Genomic DNA, 16,400 nt, shown 5'->3' with positions numbered 1-16,400 from the left:
TGATAACGTCGGCCCCGCAACTACCGCCTTTGCAGCGAGCTCCCGAACCTTCGATCTGGTTAAGGCCTGAACACTAGCTTCACCAAACAAAAGCCCCTTCTCGCGCAGGAGGTGATCGGACCTGTTTGAAAATAGGTACGGGTACTGGGGGGGCAGCATAGATGACACTGCGGCCTCCGTCTCAAGCGCTCCGAAAGGTCCTTCGATAAGCACTTTTGCTACCGGCAGACACACGCTATGAGCTTCCACGGCTTGCTTGATCCATGCGCACTCGCTCGTGAACATATGGGGTTCTACGTAAGACTGGTGAACTACATCCATCGTAGCTGCGGAATCGCGAAGCACTCGGCACTCTTTCCCATTCACGAGGAGGTCTCGCATGTAAGGCTCGAGAAGCTTCATGTTCTCGTCAGTGCTGCCTAATGAAAAAAACACAACTTTTGGTGTTGTTTCCGGACACTGCGCCGAAAAGTGACCCGGCTTCTGGCACGTATAACAAACGCGCGCTCGCCTCATCTCGAACCGCTTTCTGCGTTTGGCTGCCGCCGTCTCTTTACGTTTGGTCGGACTGCTTTCACTCGCATCCTCACTACGCGTGTCCCCCTTTAATCTCATGGGCGTGAACCTCGGCCTCTCAAACTTCGAGCCAAATTCACCCTTTTGACCGTCCTTAGCTCCGCGAGCTCGACGCATCACAAACTCCTCGGCTAGCTCAGCGGCTCTAGCCACCGTACTCACGTCTGGCCTATCCAAGACCCAGTACCGCACGTTCTCCGGTAACCGACTATAAAACTGTTCTAGCCCGAAACACTGCAGAACTTTATCGTGGTCACCGAACGCTTTCTCTTCTTTGAGCCACTCCTGCGTGTTTGACATAAGCCTGTACGCAAACTCTGTGTATGACTCACTTCTGCCTTTCTCATTTTCCCGAAACTTCCGACGGAACGCCTCCGCAGACAGCCGGTACTTTTTTAGAAGACTCGATTTCACTGTGTCGAAATCCTCTGCCTCCTCTCTATCCAAGCGAGCGACTACGTCGGCCGCCTCGCCGGGTAACAAAGTGAGCAAGCGCTGTGGCCACGTTTCCCGAGAGAACCCCTGCTTCTCGCACGTTCGCTCAAAGTTAACCAGGAACAAACCAATGTCCTCTCCAAGCTTAAACGGCCGCATCAGGTCAGTCATTTTGAACAATACGCGTTCTCCTGCACCGTGTGCCTGACTTCCATTACGAGCGCGTTCCATCTCTACCTCAAGACGCTTCATTTCCAAAGCGTGTTGACGGTCACGCTCTTGTTGCTCTCGCTCTTTCTGTTCTTTACGTTCACGCTCTTCTTTTTCTTTCTGTTCTTTACGTTCACGCTCTTCTTTTTCTTTCTGTTCTTTAAGTTCACGCTCTTCTTTTTCTTTTTGCTCTTTAAGTTCGCGCTCCTGTCTTTTTGCAGTCTCCCTCTCCTCAATGGTCTCAAGGCATTCCGACAGCTCGTCATCCTCAGCTTCTAACTCAAGAATAGCCTTTAGCAGTTCTGGTTTTCTGAGTTTGTCCGAGACATCCAGACCCAACTCTCTTGCAAGCTCCAACAATTTCGGTTTGCGCAACGACTTCAAATCCATGGCTGCTCTGAATGCTGCTTTCTCTACTGCCTATTATTGTCTTGCCGCAATCTAACCCGGCAGCAACGACAACCACAATTACCAGCTCTGTTTCTGTCACTAACAAAAGCCTGGCAAAGCTCAGAAGAAGAAAGTCCCGCACTCACCAAACCTCGCAGCCAAGAGTCCAGCGCAGTCGTTCCGCTGCAGGCAACCAGTCATCACACAGGGCTCGTTGCACTGCTCCCGGATCGTCGTTGAGCTGCTCAGCATACAGTCAACTGCATCTCTTCGCTGCTGGCCTCCGTTGTCGCGATCTCACCGCTGGCAGACAGTTATTTGAATCCCACCGATGGCAACGGTTGTTGTGGTCGCACCGATGGTACGACCTGTTGGGAACTCGGCGCTGACGCCCGTGGTTGTACCTGGGTCGCAAGCCCCAAGGGTAGCGTTGGCCTGGCGGCCTGGGGTACAACTGGAAGCATCCGAAGGTCCCGGCAAAGCATGAGTCGACTGGTAACAACAAAACAACTTGTTTATTTTAACATCGCAAAGAGTTGGCGGTCAGGTTGATCGAAGTAGAGAGACGGGAGAGCACTTTACTCAACAGAAGAAATCGGAGCCCTCTTTTTGGTGTCCGGGGGCAGCTGTTTTTATACTCTCGCAGTTGAGGGCAAGAAGGAACCCCTCAATAGACGAGCACGTGATTGTACAATGGGTTAAGGTGACGCATACTGTCGTAGCGCCGCTGGTCGGGCACAAAGACTGGGAGGAGAAGGTAACTTCTGCTCTCGTAGCGCCTCTGGTCGGGCACAATGACTGGAAGGAGAAGGTGACTTCTGCTCTCGTAGCGCCTCTGGTCGGGCACAATGACTGGGAGGAGAAGGTAACTTTTGCTCTCGTAGCGCCTCTGGTCGGGCACAATGACTGGAAGGAGAAGGTGACTTCTGCTCTCGTAGCGCCTCTGGTCGGGCACAATGGCACATACACTCACACACGCACATGAAGACACGTGGCATCGGAACATGCCTGGACGCGCTTGGCGGGGAGCGTAGCGGCGACGCCGAACGGGCCAAAATGTCTGCCGCTTTGTTGCAGTCGCGCCGGCTAAACCGCGCGTCGTAGGCGAAACGTAACAGGGTGGATGTCTGATTTTCCCATTTTTCATGACGTTAAATGCGAGCCACAATGTATTGATGTCTGTATTGCTGTTATGGGAAAGTTGCAAAAATGAGTGGTATTCATTAATCAGGTAATGAAGTATACTAGTGTTGTTAGCTTTACTATAGTCGGGGTAAACGATGATTTGCTGAGGGGTAACGCTGTCATGAAGGGGTATAGTGCAATAGGTGATTTTATGATCCAAAATACCATCTAGTAAGCCTAATCTAGTTTCATCATTTATGAAGTGATTGCTGAGGAATATTAGATCTAGTATGGAACAGCTGGATCCCTGTACACGTGTAGGTTCAGTTACAATTTGAGTAAGGTTGAACGATAACATAAAGTCAAGTAACACATCCGCACAGGGTGAATGATGCTGCATTGTTTCCCACTTCACTTCAGGAACGTTAAAATCACCTGCAATTATTAATATGGACCCTGATCCATATTGCTCAGTATATTCATGCAATCAGCGCATATTGTCGAGGCCGGAAGAAGGACTGCAATAGACGCAGCCTATGGCAACAGTGTGGGATGTGAAGCGCAGTTTACAAAAGATAGCCTCAACTCCCGCTACATCCGGTAACATTAAAAACAGGATTTCTTTCTTCACTAGAATGGCTACGCCACCGTCTCGTGTTGTCCGGTCTTTCCGGATGATAGCGTAGTTGGCAGGGGCTATCTCAACATCTTTAATATCAGCTGTTAGCCAGGTTTCTGTTAGTGTTAGAAAGCCAGGTTCATATGCAAGAATCAAGGCTTCAAGGGAATCCATTTTTTTTTTTTTTAATATGCTACACATGGTATAGTGCAGTGCAGGCATGTGTGGATCCCAGTTCCATTTCACAATTTAAAGGAGAAGCACTACTGGCACAAATCTGTCTCGTTTTTTATTTAAAGGGGCCCTGAACCACTTCTTATTGAATTCGAGAAATGCGTTGAAGTTAGACTATTTCAGAAATACTTTGCCACAAAAGTGCTTCAATGCATTCAGCAAAAGTGGAGTTATTGGCAGTCAAAGATTGCCTATGATCCCCTTCACAGTGCTCTCAGTCCTCCTTCAATGCCTTGCACTGGGAAGGCTACGGCAGAGCAGGGCATGCCCACCACGCTCTTCCTACTGAACATCACTGAGACGCATAGTTCAAATTTGATTGTGATTGTTCATGTAGATGCCACTGTTTCTGATTTTGGTGCTTCATCATCATCATCATCATCAGCCTAGTTACGCCCACTGCAGGGCAAAGGCCTCTCCCATACTTCTCCAACTACCCCGGTCATGTACTAATTGTGGCCATGTTGTCCCTGCAAACGTCTTAATATCATCCGCCCACCTAACTTTCTGCCGCCCCCTGCTACGCATCCCTTCCCTTGGAATCCAGTCCGTAACCCTTAGTGACCATCGGTTATCTTCCCTCCTCATTACATGTCCGGCCCATGCCCATTTCTTTTTCTTGATTTCAACTAAGATGTCGTTTACCCGCGTTTGTTGCCTCACCCAATCTGCTCTTTTCTTATCCCTTAACGTCACACCCATCATTCTTCTTTCCATAGCTCGTTGCGTCGTCCTCAATTTCAGCAGAACCCTTTTCGTAAGCCTCCAGGTTTCTGCCCCATATGTGAGTACTGGTAACACACAGCTGTTATACACTTTCCTTTTGAGGGATAGTGGCAACCTGCTGTTCATGATTTGAGAATGCCTGCCAAACGCACCCCAGCCCATTCTTATTCTTCTGGTTATTTCAGTCTCATGATCCGGATCCGTGGTCACTACCTGCGCTAAGTAGATGTATTGCCTTACCACTTCCAGTGCTTCGCTACCTATCGTAAACTGCTGTTCTCTTCCGAGCCTGTTAAACAATACTTTAGTTTTCTGCAGATTAATTTTACAACACACCAAATGAGGTTGTGCTCAGTGTTCTCAGTGAGTGAGCTCATCACAGCACCCTGCAGTATCTACACTACACAGCAGACCACACCTACATGCAACTGTAGTGCATATGTGCCGCATTGCTTGGTGCACGACAGAGCTGGAGTGCACACTCGCACTCATGTGCTCCAGTCTGGCCATGCGCCATGGTGTGGACCAGCTTTGTCCTGCACCAGCTTGACCGATAGATAGTAGCCACATTCAACTTGTGAATTTTGGAGCACTGTAGCTCAGCACTAAACAATGTCTGCCAAAGCGTCTAGCCAGGCAAAACCGTGCTGGAGGGAGCACGTGCTGGCAAACTTATGTGTGGCCTAACCGTAAGTTTTGCATGGTTCATGGTTAGTTGAGTGTTCTAAACTAATCGAAATTAACAACACCCAATGGCAACAACACCAATAAGCAGGGTGGCCAAAGTTTTAATTCCTACGCAGGCGGGCGCAGCTGAGCATCAGCAGACAGTAATTGGCTTCTTCTGGAAGTGCATAATTCTTATCAAAATTAAAAAGCAGATTTTCACATACTTGAGGCTGTTTATAAACTGCGTCAAAAAATATATACAGTAATGACGTAATTTTTTGCAGTCACCTTCGTCAGTAAAACTGCATGTATATAAAATGCTTGTTGGCCCTAAATTAGATTATGCATGCGCTATCTGGGTTCAAACCATAACTACAAATTTGTTGTGCCAGCTTGCTGGACTAATATCTACAGCGAATCTTTCATTCCAAAGACTAGCAAAGAATGGAACCTCCTTCCGGCTTCCATGGCCGCCATAACCAAGACCCACAGCTTTAAGACATCCATTCAGGAAGCCTTTCATCAACATTTTTTCTTTACTTGGTATAACTATTTTTGTTTTTTGTTGGTTTGTTTGTTATTTGTGCAAACATTTCTTATTTACGACTCCTTGTAATGCCCTCGGGCCTTGGAAGTATGCTAGATAAATAAATAAGTAAACAGCTATCAACCAGTAGCAGCAATCTATGGAAACCTTGCATATGATGACATATGCGAGCCACCGCCAGTTTCGAAGAGTGTGAGGAGAAGGCATCATTTAAAAAGAGTGTGTTTGAGAAATGTGACTTCATGCTCCGCTTAAGAGCTCCACGTGCCACGCACGAATGCTAAATTTGGCTGAGAACTTCACAGCAGCGTATGCTTATCTGCGGACTGCGTTCTTTTACCAAGTCGGAGGAGTGGTTCAGAACCCTTTAAAGGAGCACTGACACAAAATTTAGTGTCCCGATTTCTTGCTTTTGAAGTAGCTTTCAACGCTATAATGAAGCCTCAATTCCTCAAGAGCACCCCAAATTCTTAATTACAGCACCTTTTATTGATATGTTCTATGTTCCAAACATTTGCCAAGCGCAGCGTGGCTTCTGAGGTAAAAAAAGGACACTATTCTCGTCAACTAAAGGGGTGGTGGGGGTCACGTGCATTGGTGTAGCCGGGGGAGGGGTCGAACCCACCTTCTAAAACAAAGTTTTAGGAGGTGGGCACCGAAAGAGCAACATAGATGAAAGGGAAAGTCCGAAGAGGGAGGAGGGGGTTGTCATGCCACCATATGTAGAACTTAAGTTTATCCAGTTTGCCCACAAGTGCTGTCACTCCTATAGTAGTAGCGTTCCCTTGCCTTCTCACATCACCTTTTGCCTATCACCTCACCTCCCCACTTGTATGGGAACTGTGAGTGAAGAGTGGCAAGGCTGTTAAGCACACATTTCACGACTGCGTCCTACTTATTCTCAGCCTCCTCTCACCCTCTACTATTCTATCTAGCTTCCCTCTGAACTTGGGTATAGTAGCAAGGTAAGCGCTGTAATTTCTGCAGTGGTTTTGCGGGGGGTTACGGATAATTACAGCTGTCAAGAGGCTAATATGGCGATAGACGCCCAAGGAGCTCCAAAGGGCATTGTGCATATTCGACGTGGTGCAAAGGTCCAAGCAAGTTTCTCACATCTTCTTTTCCGGTGAATGTTGAAAACTGTGAGAGTGACTAACGGAAAAGAATGTTAAAAAGGGGAGGGGGTAATGGATACGAGGAGGGAGGGGGGATGTGCATAAAAGGCGTCAAGAACGAAGTCGACAGATAATTACGGACACAGGGAAAGCGTCTCGTCAATGCCTGATTGCTCAACACCAGACTGCCGTAGCCAGTCGCCTAGCTGAGGCTCATCTACCACGTGGTAACACGTGCTGCTTGCTGTGGAGAGCCCATCCTGACTAAACGTCTTGGCAATTTTCAGAATAGATGGGTGTCAGGAGACACAACGCTTTCAAATCTCTCTGAGCTACTGGTCCTTATTTTACTGCGAACAACGGATGCCATAATTTTCACAAAGGCTTCTAAACAGGAAGCAGCCCTGCTTGGGACTGTCTGCCTCATCAATTCCCAAGAATGATCAAACAACAATATGCATCGTGTGATGGCTACAATACCATGATAGCAAGTTAGTTCCAAACTTCTCTTCAAAAAAGTTGGACAGCAGGTCACCGAAAGTGAGTGAAACTTGCATCATATGATACTATCAAAGTTCTAGCGCAAAGCTTCGTTCCTTTATTTTTAAATCTAGAATAATGTAGCGCACCCACAATGCCGAAAGTGCAATTGAGTGATGGGAAACTTGCAAAATAGTGCCCGTCATCCCCTGTACATAGCCGTGGCCATACCAGTCACTAGAAGGTCTGGCTGGAAAACAACGGTGATCTCCACTGTTACTTGGGCTGCAACAAGTCTGGCCTGCAAACAAGAAGACACACGATAGTGTGCTGCCTTGTTTTTGTATGGCCCAATTTTTAGCGCTGTTTGTTTTTGCAAGTCATGTACCAGCTAGGTCATCAACATACATTATATAAATGCATCAATTCATAAACAAAATTTTCATTTTCTTTTAATATCACCATATTTAAAAATAGCACCGGGATAATTTGATGCGAAGTGGCTGCAAAACATGCATTCTCGTTAAAGCATTCTTTTGTTGGAGTTTGTCTTTGGGTGTTGTACAACTGACACATGCACGCATGCACGTATAAACACACACACACAGTGAGAGAGAGGAGGTGAGGAGGGGAAGAAGTGGTAGGTAGTTGTCGGCAGAACCCCCCCCCTCTTTCCCGAGATAAATTTCTAGGTACGCCACTGGTCACATGGTATCGCAAATGACTCACAAGCATGCCATTCAGCCCCATGGGGTTGTTGAAGGCCATACAATGACCCTGTCGCGGAAAGCTGCAAAATTGACCCTTATACTTGCACACTTGGAGCCTTAGGGGAACCCGCTCTCCTGCCTAGTCCCATCAAGTGCTGAATGGACTCAGCTTTCGGCAGCATGGTCATAGTGTGTTTGTGTGTTCGTATCAATGGTATCTGATACCACAGGGCTTCCGCCACATCAGGTTTCGTTGTGGTAATATGAGTAGTCTTCCTTTTCATGTCCAAAGCCATGCAGCACTAGGCACACGTCTTGAACTGGTTGAATTAAGGAAAGGTAATGCAATTAATTTATTGAGGCTCCATAGCATAATTACTGAGTTGACAGCTATTCAATAAAAAAAAACGAGACAAAAATTTTTTGTCAGTGCTTCTGTAACTCCTTAAGGGCATTTTCCCCTCAAAAAACTATTATAGTAGTTCATTTTTTAATCTCTTTACATATTATTGAGCAACCACAACCGTGCCACCATCGGCAATGTGGGTGGCTCATGATGTGACAGGTGTTAGAACTGTCTCCAACAGACGACGAAAATCCCGGCCACGGCGGCTGCATTTTGATGGGGGCGAAATAAAAAAAAATGCTTCTGTCCCGTGCTTTGGCGTCACGTTAAAGATCCCCTGGTGGTCAAAATTAATCCGGAGTCCCCCACTACAGTGTACATTATAAACATTGTGGTTTTGGCACATAAAACCTCAGAATTCAGTTCAACCGACGATAGAGGCTGTTGCTTATAATATGGATATTTAGGTTACGATGCCAATCAGTGCTGTCATGAGCATCATCATCATGGATGTCAGGTAGGTACTGGTTTGTAGGGAGTGACAATAGAGGATTTTGGAAAGATGTCAATGCAGCAGTATGCTTTAATAACATGGTTAGAGCACAAAAATATGTCTATATATAGTGTGGAAAATCTCATTTAATAAAAATGATGACGATAAATGTCTACCACCAGAGGTGTGCTTATTATATGCCAAAAAGTGACGATTACTCATGATGAGCTGAGATCGTGAGGATTCCTTAAGGAGTTAATGGTTAGCTACCGACTCCACCATATCTATAGCAGGAAGGCCAAATTTTTAATGAGCAACATATTAATTACGCCACCTTTTAATGCAACCAGTGTAAGCATGCACCAGGTGCAGCATGTCTTCAACCATAAAGTAGGCAGCATGTAACATTGTGGCAATCAGATATGGATGTCATGTAACATCATAAACCACTGATGTGCACATCATTCACCTTGCTACAGTCCACAACGTGACTGGAGACTGTGACTGACCGTTACTGTACCACTGAAAACTGAGTGTGTTGAGCCATGTGTGCTGCAACAGAACTGTCTCACTCAGTGGAATAAGAGCTGCAGAAAGTAAAGGGCCCATCCTACATTCCCAGAGAAGCAACGGGGGAGAATTGCCTTTTCCAGGCTTATCCCATGTTGAATGTGAATAAAGGAAGAATTGAGCAGCGATATCATTAAGAATTGTTAGCAAGTGATAAACAGTCACTGCAAAAAGACAAGTACGCATGTATATTCCTTTCAGTCAATCAATAAATCAATCTATCAATCAATCAATCACCCAATCGTTTGATTACCCAAGAAATTATCATTACAGTGCTTGCAATACCAAGCTATAGTCCTATGTGAAGCATGCACAAAGTGGAGCGGCACACTTGCTTCAAATTACTTAACATACTCCTGCTTAACTGTTAATTCAATAAAAGTGTCCTGGTGCACTTGTTAGAAACACAACACTTTCATTGATTTGCAACCGGAAAGTCACAGGTTCAAGGCTAATATGGAGACAAGGATTTTTTAAAATTCAGGCTCAGTAGCATTTTGCAATTATAAGCCTCGCTGATAAACCAAGGAAAGGTACTACACGAAGACCATTTCTAATCTGTAGAATTGCTACAACTATTAAAATATCATTATCCCTTTTAAAAGCCACAATATTAATTGCTCCCACAGTACAGTAAAACCTTGTTAATATGTAGTTGGCGGGGAACGTGAATCAGGTACGCACTAAGCGATGTACTAATAACCGACAATGACAGGCAAGCGTCTATAGACTTACTGGCCGGAAGCATGTGTTAATTCTCACTGAAACACATGCAGAGAAGTTTTATTTGCAAAGCAGGCAGCAAAAAAATCTTACTTTCACTTCCTGCCGTGGCGGCCTTGCAGCAGCAATGGCATCCTCACACTCAACAAGGCCATAAGCCATTTTCTTCTTCAAGTCCAACTTCTCTCTGAACGCCCTCATGATGGTCAATGCACTAGCCGTGTCAGCTACTAAAGGGCCATCCATCATGTCGTCATCCATGACGACGACGTGGAAGTGCTAGAAGCTATGGGAGCAGGAAACATGTCATGGCTACCATGTTTTGACGTCATGATTGGTGGTGACTGCAGTCCTGGAAAGGTCCATGCGTCGCAATTTCGCTATCTATGGTCTGCGCGCACAACATTTCACCGATTCCATGCTTGTATGCACCGAAAAGTGAAATAAATACAGTAGAACCTCATTCATATGTCCCCGTTACGTATGTTTTCTCAGCGCCAACATTCGCAATTGAAAACAAAAAATGACCCAATAGCGTTACAATAATTTTTTACCAGTTCGTACATACCTGGAAAATGATTTTCCGGCACCAGCATTCAGTACGTCGCCAAACTGGTGCTAGATACCGTGTAAACAAGAAAATGCGCGAGGCGCCCATGATCGAGAAGAGTATATGGCTGTCTGCCGCAGCAGCTTCACCGCTATACTCTCCCACTCCACGTGAAAACGCCAGCGCGCTCTCAGTTTCTCATTTCGGTACCAGCAAATCTTCTCCAGGGTCGTCGCACCCGGCATTCACAGTTATCATTGCCATTCCTATTGTGATAAGCATTGTTGCCTATCTTGTTTCACAGTGCCTGGTGCTGTCGGAAGCATAGCACAAGCTTTAGTAGGCGATAACCGAAACTCGCCGCCATTCCCTGCTGCAGTCTGGGATCTATACGTTTTCTGGCCGCTAGATTTGGTGTGAACAAGAAAGGGCGCCAGGCACGTGCGATCGAGAACAGCATATAACTGCCCATCAACAATGGTGCGCACAGTTTCTTATTCCAGTACCAGCAAATCTCTGCCCCGGGTTGCACGCTGCATTCAGTTTTACAGTGCGTGGTGCGTAGTGCCATTGATAGCTTACTGCACGCTTTTAGTAGGCAATAATCCATACGCGCCGCCGTTCCCTGCTGCTGGGGGTGAGATGTGGGCATCACGTTTCACTTCCTTCCGCAGCATCCTGCGTCACGCACAAGCTCGATTTCGTCTCTATTTCCCATCGCCCTCTTACAACACCACACAATAGGAAAACAACAAAATGTGTCTCAGGCCGCCAGAGCACCACCAGCTTGACGTGTGACGACGTCTTGTGCTGCAATGATCCACACGACGCTTCGCATTATGTAAGATGTCAATAATAGTTGAGTTTGTCACATTTTTTAGTTCAGATCGTACGTTTACCCGGTTAGTATGTTTTTCTTGCGCATTTTTTTCCCAAGAAATTATGAACAAGGTTTTACTGTACTAGTACTAACCGTTTGGCATACATTATGCGACTGCAGTGTAAGCAGTCAGCCAATACATTAGGTTCAATGGCAACAGAGCGGGGAATTCATTGTGACTATATTCAGACTCCATGCTCTGCAGTTTCGCTATCTATGCTCTGCGTGCACAACATTTTACCGATTCCACGTTTGTAAGCGCTGAAAAATGAAGTAAATACTATGTACTAGCTGTTTGGCATGCATTAAGCAGCTGTGTCTTAAGTGTTCAGCCAATATATTAGGTTAAATGGCAACAGGGCAAGGAATTCATCGTGACTGTATTTAAACTGGAATTACTTTTTAAGCGGGTACGTATTAACAAGAATTTAAACGAGATTGCAAATGTTTCTGCCTTTCTGTGATACCTAACATGTTGGCTTCGTTCCGAATTGGCATAAGTTGAATTGTTCTGCAGTGGCATGCAGAGCTTATGTCGATGGGTGGGATTTCTCTAGGGTTGTCGTCTTGAAGCTGAAATTCATTTGAAAGAGGGATAACTTTCTTCCCGCAGGGAGGTGACACAAGCCACACCCCAGGACCAGCATTGCAGTCCTGCTGGCATTTGTGGTGTTGCCAAGAGTCTCCTTTCGGCAGACTCTAGTTCGAACCGCTCTACGGGGATCTTTCCTCCACCTGTATCGATGGTGACCAAGGGTGGTATCGCAAGGAGAGTAAACCAGGTCAGTGTAATGTATGCAAGCTCTGATGCCTTAGGGCTGACAGCTTAAGTCTGGACCTCTGATGGTGTCATCCAATTGCTAGTAATGCACATTGCACAAAATAAAGTTTAAAGAGGTTTGTGCACAAATCTTGTAACTTAGCTGCTGCTAAGCTTATGTGCAGTGCATGGTTCATTTAATGCCGGTCATTTAGTTTTCTCTCAAAGTTCTGAGCTTACAAGTAAAACAGGTAAGAGTGGCTCAAGCATGCAAGTGCCCTTTTGTCATGGAAGAAACTTTAATAAAAAAAATGGAAAATAATGCCAAGGGATCTGCTGGATTGATGCTATGTGCCTTTCTATGTGATGATGTTCTTCTTGCACTTGAATTTCTTCCATGGCATTTGTGCTCCAGCTAGCCCAACATGAAATTCGACATGTATGCGTGTATGTGCATGCAAGTTTGCATGTAACTGAGATCTGCTGCTCTCATGTTGCTGCTCACACATGTTTGCCCATTGCCTTCTGCCTGCAACATGTGTCTTTAACTAATGTGGCTGCCACTGAAGGCACTTCGAGAGATGCTGCCTCACGTGAAGCACTATGCCTGAACACAGCTAGTCCTCTCTGTCATCTCTTTTTCTTTTGTGATGTGCAAAACTCCCTCATCACGTCTGACTGTGGCAAGTTACTGCTACTATTAGCATTTGTCTTCTCATTTCCCGCAACCACTTCTCCTGCTGAATAAATTACCACAGGATGTGGGTAGTCTACTGGAGATAAATAAACAACAATGCAAATCGCAGAATATATCCCTGCCCCTTTTTTTTTATTAAATGGCGGTTGCTTTGTATTCATGCAAGTATAGTACAGTCGACTTCCGTTAATTCAACCCTGACAGAACCGACAAAATTGGTCGAATTGAACAAGAAGCAGAAAAAAATGCTGAACACACTGCTGATTCATTTGGCAGTATTTCATTTGGCACCGCTTTCTTCAGACAGATCTTGTTGGGAAAAAAAGATGAATGGTAGAATTGGGTACATACTGTAATAATTCATTGTGAGCAGCAGAGCCAGATTAAGAAATTTTAGGCGTGGTAATAAATTTGCCTCAAAGCCCCACTGATGCTGATGATGATGACGACGATCATGGCAATCTGTTAAGAATCCAGATATTTTGACCATTCGCAGTTTTCCCTTCTGTTTTCAAGTTTATTCTCTGATAAAAGGTTGCATGTCTATGAACATACTTACATACAGTATCTTGCATCTCTATATATTGTTTATAACACAGCATTTGCACAGGTCCTTGAAACCCTTGAAATTCAAAAGTATGCTTTCAAGGCCCTTGAAAGACCTGGATTTCTTTTTTTTCCTTGGACGTCCTTGAATTTCTCGAGTAATACAATTTAAGATCACTTACGTTAACTGCTTTCTATGGCGGTTCAGCATGGATCTGGCAAACTTCCCATTGCAGAAACAATGTTATACCATTGTTTTATATAAATCTTTGTGTGTAGGTGTGTAGACACACACGCACACACACACAAGGTGTCTCATGTAGCTGGACAGAACAAAGGTAATGTTGTTTGCCGTCGCTTGGAAATACTCAAATTATTTTTCATTCTGCCTAATTAGATAATTAGTCTTAATCAATTAATCAACTTCTCATATATTTAGATGAAAAGTGTCGACGAGAAAATTGTAGAGCGACATGAAAAACTCCCGATACAGCTTTCTGTTGCTCAGTATGTGCTACATAAAAGTGTTTTTCCAAGCATGAAAGAAGCCCTCAAATACACGCAAAGTGCCTCGAGCGGCCAGTCGCGCAGCAATTTTGTCTGAAACCTGTATGAACTCTGTGACATTTCTGTTTTGAGAAACTTCTTTTCTTCTGTTAGGTTATCTAATGCTTAGTGTCTAACGGGCAAATCACTATAATTCAACTGTGAAGTTAGTCATGAATCCACGAAGGGCTCTATCTCCATCACTCAGGAAAGAGGTCCACATGTTGTAAAGCAACAAACATCTTAGTTAACATGGACACTTTAAAGGGACACTAAAGTGAAACAATAAATCAGTTAGGCTAACAAAGCATTGTTTGAAAACCCCGCAGGCAGTCATTTCAAAATAATAATTTGATTATTAGATGAGAAAATGAAGGTAGAAGTATCAGTATTTGAATTTCGCGCCGAAAACCCGACGCCGGTATGTTAGTGTGACGTCAGGGATTCCAAAGTGTGTTTTCACATTTGGGCCGCGTTTGCTGAGTAAAGGTCTCCGAAACTTGCTATGTGTAATATTTGGTTCCCTTAGAACACAATGTAGTCAATCTGTACCGCTATATAATTAAGCAGGCCTTAGAAGATGCCATCAAATTCCATGACGTCACAGCGACCAGGTGCAGGAACTTCAAGGAGGCGTCGTCACCCAGTTTTCGTTCTTGTGTTTTTTCTGGCTTACCAAGCATCTTATTGTGGTAAGAGTGGTGTTTTTAGTGTCGTAGAAAGATAATTTACTGATTCAGAAGAAATCATTTTTCTCTTTAGTATCCCTAGGGATTAAAGGGCCCCCCACCAGGCCCCATAGCAAATTTTGATTATATGCTGGAAGTTCTTACGTGTCCACTAGGGAGTGTTCTGCCGCAAAAATTTTTCAAATCGGCTCATTAATAGTCGAGATAGAAATATTTCAGAGCCGCGAACCCTAGATTTCCGCAGGCGGGCTCCACTGCCAAGCAAGATGCTCTCTCCACTCGCCCCATCTAGCCTTTGCAAGCGAAAGTCCTTCCCTGCGTTTTCCCATACCAGACCTCGAGGATCGTGTGACGCATACGTCACATTTCATACGCCTTCATTTTTTTTTCTCCTCGCTTTTTTTTCCTGCGCTACGCAATTTCGCTGACCGCGCCGCGCATGAGCTATTGTCTTGTTTGTGCAACTCACGATTTTACATGCTGCGCACAAGGAAACACGACTAGCGGCATAATTCAGTGCTACACGAATACTGGGTCAGAACAAGCGAATTGCAGAGTGTGATCATGTGCTGGAACACGGTAGAAAATGGCATAGCTTCGGTACCTGTGTGCATGACTGCACGATTGTGGGAACAAGCAGACGAAGCAGAAGTACATACATCTCTCTTGCTTCGGTGCGAAGTAAAACAAAAAACATGCGGACATTCCGTTTGTGTGTTTTATTATTTCTCTAAACTTCAATTCATCAATTCAAGCAACAGATCGCACAGATAACTGATGTTGTCTTGAATAATTCTCGAAGTCTCGTGTCACCACAAGCGATGTCACACTGCGGACACGATTACGTAGGCACAGGAGCCCGACTACGTCACGATCCTTCTTCGGGTGGATTCGCCGCGAGTGAAGAGGGAGACGGCGTTCGGATTGAAATTTCAGGCCTTTCCGCGGCGCGTAGCGATGTAATTCTTTGCAAACATGATCGTTGGCGCACATTGTATGCTCTGCACTTGTCAGCTCAAAATGGCCAGACCTGGTGTGGGGCCCTTTAAATTTCTCTTCATATGTGGCATACAATCTAGGCACATACCTGAAATCACATGTATGGTAGATCCATGTTCAGATATGATCCCGTTTCATACGATTTCCCGCCGTCAACGTTGGTGACCGAGAACACAAAAAATAAGCCAATACAGGTACACTTTTTTTGTTGGTTAATACGTTCCCGAAAAACACTATCTTTCAGCACCAACGTACAATAACTGTCATGTGCGCCAACTGCAATCGTATGATACATTTTCCAGCTGTTAGATCCGTGTGAACAAGAAAAGGCTGGAGGCATGTGTGATCGAGAATAAGATCCGCAAATCTTTTTCATTCACTTAATCATCCTTATTCACCCCCATCCCATACCCCTGTATTCCCTGAGGCATTTACCCTTGCACTAAAAAAAGAAAAGAACAACAAAAAAAACATTCGTTGCAACAACTCACTCGCAGTGCTCACCAGTGCGTCAAGTGAAAATGCCAGCACACACCTATGAATCTCCTAATGGATCAACACATGCCACACACACAGCTATCACCACCATCCCTGTCGCAATAAGCATCTTCATTTATCTGTTTGACAGCATGTGTGGCATAGTGCTGTTGGAAGCGTAGTGCACACTTTTAATAGGGAAAATCCCAAACACACCACTGGTCCCTCTCGCAGGCAATGCAAAGTGAACGTCATGCTTCGCGTTGGTGGCATCGTATTCCACCATCA

At 45.1% G+C, this 16,400-nt stretch overlaps 1 protein-coding gene across 4 annotated transcripts in view; it reads left to right on the top strand.

Annotated features, from left to right (window-relative positions):
• LOC142565267 (uncharacterized) overlaps positions 1–16,400 on the top strand; it is a 111,868-nt gene that overhangs the window by 26,025 nt on the left and 69,443 nt on the right. For all 4 annotated transcript variants that reach the window (XM_075676248.1, XM_075676247.1, XM_075676250.1 and 1 more), the window contains one exon: positions 12,012–12,180. In XM_075676248.1, coding sequence (XP_075532363.1) covers positions 12,012–12,180 — 169 coding nt within the window. The remainder of the gene's footprint in view (positions 1–12,011; positions 12,181–16,400) is intronic.

This window comes from Dermacentor variabilis, chromosome 1 (assembly GCF_050947875.1).
Source record: "Dermacentor variabilis isolate Ectoservices chromosome 1, ASM5094787v1, whole genome shotgun sequence".
Classification (NCBI taxonomy): domain Eukaryota; kingdom Metazoa; phylum Arthropoda; class Arachnida; order Ixodida; family Ixodidae; genus Dermacentor; species Dermacentor variabilis.
This window is presented reverse-complemented; position numbering and strand designations above follow the sequence as displayed.